The sequence below is a fragment of the Triticum aestivum genome, chromosome 7B (genome assembly GCF_018294505.1).
Source record: "Triticum aestivum cultivar Chinese Spring chromosome 7B, IWGSC CS RefSeq v2.1, whole genome shotgun sequence".
Classification (NCBI taxonomy): Eukaryota; Viridiplantae; Streptophyta; class Magnoliopsida; order Poales; family Poaceae; genus Triticum; species Triticum aestivum.
Window position 1 is genome coordinate 70,793,578 of NC_057813.1, and position 6,428 is coordinate 70,800,005.

Consider the following 6,428-nt stretch of genomic DNA (forward strand, 5'->3'; position numbering starts at 1 on the left):
ACCGAGACACGTCTCCGGTCAATAACCAATAGCGGGACCTGGATGCCCATATTGGCTCCTACATATTCTACGAAGATCTTTATCGGTCAGACCGCATAACAACATACGTTGTTCCCTTTGTCATCGATATGTTACTTGCCCGAGATTCGATCGTCGGTATCCAATACCTAGTTCAATCTCGTTACCGGCAAGTCTCTTTACTCGTTCCGTAATACATCATCTCACAACTAACATATTAGTTATAATGCTTGCAAGGCTTATGTGATGTGTATTACCGAGAGGGCCCAGAGATACCTCTCTGACAATCGGAGTGACAAATCCTAATCTCGAAATACGCCAACTCAACATCGACCATTGGAGACACCTGTAGTACTCCTTTATAATCACCCAGTTACGTTGTGACGTTTGGTAGTACCCAAAGTGTTCCTCCGGCAAACGGGAGTTGCATAATCTCATAGTCATAGGAACATGTATAAGTCATGAAGAAAGTAATAGCAACATACTAAACGATCGTGTGGTAAGCTAATGGAATGGGTCATGTCAATCAGATCATTCAACTAATGATGTGACCTCGTTAATCAAATAACAACTCATTGTTCATGGTTAGGAAACATAACCATCTTTGATTAACGAGCTAGTCAAGTAGAGGCATACTAGTGACACTTTGTTTGTCTATGTATTTACACATGTATTATGTTTCCGGTTAATACAATTCTAGCATGAATAATAAACATTTATCATGAAATAAGGAAATAAATAATAACTTTATTATTGCCTCTAGGGCATATTTCCTTCACCAACCTGTCATTGACCTGAACCTTCTTTGGTGGCGGTCGCGTGGGCCAGTGACGGTCCAGAGGCTCGAGGACTCCGCGGAGGTGGTGCGTCACCATGTCAGTGAGGAGGACGCGCACGTCCGCCGCTACTTGTTTGCGTTGGAGCACATGTCGTTCTCCAATACCTGGCAGGTTCTCCAGGGATCTCACTAGAGCTATGATCCCATGATGGTTCCTTCTCTGTGGGTGTCCACCGCCCGCGCCGATATCCGTCGTGTGCTAGGGTTTTAGTTGTATTAGTGATGTTATATGTATGACACTATTCGTGATGTATTAGTGATAATATTCGACGATGTACGCAAGCATGAGATGATTTACTTTTGCTTATTGAATGCATGCTAATTTGAGTCCTATAAGATATTTTAAAATGTATATCTTGTGTTGCTCAATATCCAAGTGGCCGGTCATGTTTGCAGGTTACACCTCCGAGTGGCCTATGTTTTGCCGGAGTGTTGATTCATTTTCGTTCCGGCAAATTTCAGGCGCTCGATATGTCCTATTTTAGCAAAGGTCATGCCGATTTTTTTCCGTGAATTTTGGCATGACTTGTGCCAGAATATGTAGGAAATATCGAGTGCCTCGGATTTATGTGTTGAGTATCCTGGTAGTAGTCTTTGATCGATCAATTAATGTTTTAACTATGAACATAGGAACTGTCTGACAACGAAAAGGATTTCGGTATTTGCAAATACTGCGAAGACGAGCGCGGCCTGTGCGACGAAATCTTCCTAGATGATGATAGGCGCTTCAGCATCAAGCTGGACGAGAACTTCGAAGTGGATACAGTAAGTCACAACGACAAGTCTTTTTTCATAATTAAGCATGACATCTGCTTCATTTGCTTCAACTTATATTTTTTTTACTATTCTACTAGCGTATCCCCTGCCATGCAAGAGTTTTTGTATTGGATAAGATAGGTTTCAGTCATACTATGGAGGAAAAGAAAGTTTACTTAAAGACCGAGCATGGTTATATTTTCCATGCAAAATTCAATTCAGACGACTACACCTATTTTGGATGCAAAACATGGCGAGCACTATGCAAGACTTATGCATTTGAGCATGATATGGTTATCACCTTTGATATTCGTCCGGAAGATGATATTGAAGGTAATACCGACATCTGGGTCGATGTGCAGATGCCTCCAGTTATACCATTATGTAATTTTCTCAACTGTGAGGAGCTCAGTCATTATGTTTCATGGCTTGAGGATCTTGATACTGTCAAGACAAATTTTCTTCCTGCATTCAGAAATGTTAGTACTGAAAATGTGCGACCAATAGTGTTCGTAATGAACTACGATCACATCTATTTAGGAAGGATGATAAGATTTTTACTACTTATCCTCAGTGCATCTTTTCCATACATTATTTTTTAAGCTAAACTTCATTGCTAAGTATGTTATCATACGATGTTCTTCAACAGGGACTCCCGATGAATATTGTGCCTTATGGGATTGAGACTAAAGGTACCATAAGTATTATCAGCTTACGGCCAAGATATCCTACAGATTACCTTAGTGCATTCAAGATTAGCGACGAATGCTTAATAGTGCAAGACTGGACCAAATATGTGATGGGGGAGCGCAGAGAAGTACTAGGGGGCAGCAAACAGATGCGCTACCCACGATTAGAAGACAGGTTCATCTACATGCTCCAACTTGATCAAGGAGGAGAGCTATACATGTTTTATGTTATTTTACCTAAGAGAGAGCAGCAGGAGTGATTAGCTAGCTAAAAATGAGTTTGAGGATGATGATGTGCTACACTATTACTATGATGATAAAATAGCTAGTGTTGGTGGTAATAACTATGATGATTATTATTAGCTAGTGTTAATGGTGATTAAATAAATACTGTTGGTGGTAATGACTATGATGATGATTAAATAGCTTGTGCTGGCGGATTAGATTCAAGTGGAGGCAACATGTGGTGCACATCGAAAGTACTACTAGTCCAAACTAGATCAAGTTTGGATCAATAGTATACTTTTGACATGGACCACACATTGCCTCCACTTGAACCTAATCCACCTTCATTTGACACACTATTATGGACATAATGATGTAAACCTCATAACTGGTATTGTATCAATATTTGTACGATGACGCATAAATACACTAAAAATAAAAAAATAAAAAAAGAATACTAATAGCAATGGACAGAAAACACGTTGTCAGTAGTTACATTAGCAATAGTGTGGGCTTGAACAAATGCTGCAGCTATTTGTCCTATCAGTAGCGCGTGCGGGCACGCGCTACTGCTAAGTAATAGCTGTAGCGCCTTATTAGTAGCGCGCCTGCCCGCGCTACTGATATATCTGAAATCCGCGTTGTTGCTAGCCTTTTTCCTAATAGTGTAACTTTGTAAAGTTAGTATAAAATTGAGTCATGTATCTCGGAACGGAGCGAGTAGTATTCAGCCCGGGAATTGTAACCAACCAGCATATGTGCTGGCACCCTATGACGGTCGAAACATCCCGGATGGCCAGTATGTGTGGCTCTCGGGGTTCCCTGTAGATGTAATCCGAGCTGTCACCGTAACCATGGAATGCAAGGTATTTATTTATTTTTTAAATGTCAACTCACTGGGGCGATAAACTAACGATAACGAGACGGCAGCCCATTTATGCATGGACACGTCAGCGATCCACACCTCGTCGGGGGCCTCCCACCAACTAGCGCCGAGGACGCGGATCGTGTGCTTCGCCTCGGCAACCCACAGCCGTCCGATGCAAATGAAACTTTTTCCCAGACGATCGGAAGAAGAAACCGCGTCGGCCACGTTTCCCCTGCCCACCCGTCACCTATAAATTCCCACCGCACTTTCCCTCGACTATCCTCAGTACACAATCCGTTGCCTTCCAGTTCGATTTCGAGTTCCCCAAACCGCAGCGCGCGCAAGTCGAAGCCCAGTTCGAATTCGCGGAGAAGGAGAGGGATCGATGGCGCGTACGAAGCAGACGGCCCGGAAGTCGACCGGCGGCAAGGCGCCCCGCAAGCAGCTGGCCACCAAGGCGGCGAGGAAGTCGGCGCCGACCACCGGCGGCGTGAAGAAGCCCCACCGCTACAGGCCCGGCACGGTGGCGCTGCGGGAGATCCGCAAGTACCAGAAGAGCACGGAGCTGCTGATCCGCAAGCTGCCATTCCAACGCCTGGTGCGGGAGATCGCACAGGACTTCAAGACGGACCTCCGGTTCCAGAGCCACGCCGTGCTGGCGCTCCAGGAGGCCGCCGAGGCGTACCTCGTCGGGCTCTTCGAGGACACCAACCTCTGCGCCATCCACGCCAAGCGCGTCACCATCATGCCCAAGGACATCCAGCTCGCCCGCCGCATCCGAGGGGAGCGCGCCTAGATCAGGCTTAGCAACTTCCGTCGCGGGATTGCTGCAATGTAGCTGTCCGTTCGTTGCCTCTGGTTTCAGATCGTGTTAGCAATAGGCAATAGGCGACTTCTATTCTGTTGTAAAAAAAGAATTCTGGTTGGTTACATTGTTACAATGACTCGTCTTTCCATATGGTTTGTTTGTGCTAAAATTGCAAACAAATGCTTGTGAGTTGTGACCATTATCGTTTCCAAGGAAGTGCTGAGTTTCAGCCTCATGTTCTTTGATCCTGGTGAACTTTGCTGCTGCACTGTATATTATTTGTTCTTCACAGTTTTGTTGCTGTGGCGCCGTTTGGCCTTGGGATTGAAGTTTCGCGGCGGCGGAGATTTTTTTTTATTTTGGTGCCCACGTGGAACATGGTTGTTATGCTGATCTTGTAACAGCGCGAAGATTTGTTGGTTTTCTTGAGCAGTTCTGTAACTGATCGCTTCAGTAATAATTTGGAGAATTCGAGATTTTACCTTAGTTGGACAACTGAGACACAACAATTCTGTTTGTATCCCATCATTTTTAGAGTGGACACTCTAAATATCCTTACTAGGTTTTATTGATTATGTTATGCCTCCCATCACTTAAAACCTCCAGTCCCTGCCTCCAACTATCCTTGAAATTCTGCCTTTTATATGGTCGCGTACTCTCGAAAAGAGAAGTTAGTTGAGGAGCCAAAACTAAGGCGGATGGCTGTGGAAGGTGTGGCGATTGCGGTCGAATTACTTGAAACGGAATAAAAAATCCAGGGTGTTGCACCTGTGGTTGCAACATTGGACCATAAATTCGACCTAGAGCTACATTTTCTCTCATTGCTCCATTCGATGCATTCCCTAATACCTTCCATTCCTAATTAGCCTCTCAATGTCGCATCAAGATGCATTTTGTAACTGTACCAAGGTTCACATTGGTGAAGAAGCAGAGCTACGCAACGACTTCTGTTGATGATAGGTCACGACAAATTTATAGGGTACCTCGCTATCTGGCTTCACCAACCCTCTTTTAAGAAGAGTGAAGTCTATTTTAAACTCTAAGGTTGTAGATCGTGACGCAAATAAACCCTCACATCTAAATCTTTGAAGTTGGTACTCTATAGGCCTATACTCCTCGATCCCAGTAAAATTAAACCTTGAATCTGTTTGGCGCACCGGGAAAATAACGATCACGGCCGAGACCACTCTCCACAGTCACTGACTAGCCGAGTCCATATGTCATATCATCTTTCATCTCCTAATCTCTCTATTTCTCCTAGCAACCGACGCTCGCTTCGTGTAGCCATCAACTCATGCTCGTTTGTTCTAGGAGAAGCGATTTGTATACATGTGTGAGCGGAATCATTCGTCAGGGGTGTTACCATGGTCTCATTCATTCAACATTAATGGTTTCGTCTTTGGCGAGCTACCTTGGAGGCCCACAAAGCAGCACATCAGCGATGAAGCCATGTCGACCTCGGGTATGGAGGTGATCCGTCATTTTTTTTGTTTGATGGCTGCTGTGGTGGTGCCGGGGGCAGGTGATAGATGTAGATGTCAAGCTCATATGATTTTCCAGTCTTGTTTGTAATTTTACTTGTTGGCTGGTGTTTCTTTGTGCAAAGACTGATTTCTGCTTTCTCATTAGTTTTGTCAGGTTGATACGTACTTTGATCCTTATGATATACTCCATCTGTTTTTAAATATAAGTCTTTTTAGAGATTTTAATATAAACTACATACGAATGTATATATACGTCTTTTGAAGTGCAGATTCACTCATTTTGCTCTGTATGTAGTCTATCGAAATCTCTAAATGGACTTATATTTAGAAATGGACGGAGTAAAGGAGACACGTATCACCATGAAAAAACCTCTCTTAAGGAAAGTGATGTTGTTGTTTATTCGATCAATTTCTGCAACTGTACCGTTGCTAGTTGCTACAAGTAGTAATTGACATTATTGGCAACATACACTGTTCCAATAACTAGACTTTGTTTTATATAAAAGCGAAGTAAATCTAAGGCTAAACAGGTTCAACAACTACATGGTTTGATTAGCACAATTGTTTTTTTATATCCGACACCTGCAAACCCTACATGTTTACATCTGAAACTCTGCCATCATATCATAAGTGATACCACCCTTTGGATAAACTACGACACGACATGGTGAGATCTTGGTGGGATGGGGTCCTCACCAACAATGTGCAGCCGAGGAAAGCCTTGGCCTCCTTACTTCATCTT

The 6,428-nt window shown here is 43.6% G+C and overlaps 1 protein-coding gene across 1 annotated transcript; it reads left to right on the forward strand.

The window, feature by feature from the left end:
• The first annotated feature begins 3,673 nt into the window (after positions 1 to 3,673).
• LOC123157145 (histone H3.3) lies at positions 3,674 to 4,350 on the forward strand. The gene has a single exon (XM_044575388.1). The coding sequence runs from the start codon at positions 3,780 to 3,782 to the stop codon at positions 4,188 to 4,190; it is 411 nt and encodes a 136-aa protein (XP_044431323.1). The 5' UTR covers positions 3,674 to 3,779; the 3' UTR covers positions 4,191 to 4,350.
• The last annotated feature ends 2,078 nt before the right edge of the window (positions 4,351 to 6,428 follow it).

Coding starts and splice junctions, on each gene's coding strand:
- LOC123157145 (XM_044575388.1), top strand. CDS start 3,780: ATGGCGCGTACGAAGCAGACGGCCCGGAAGTCGACCGGCGGCAAGGCG.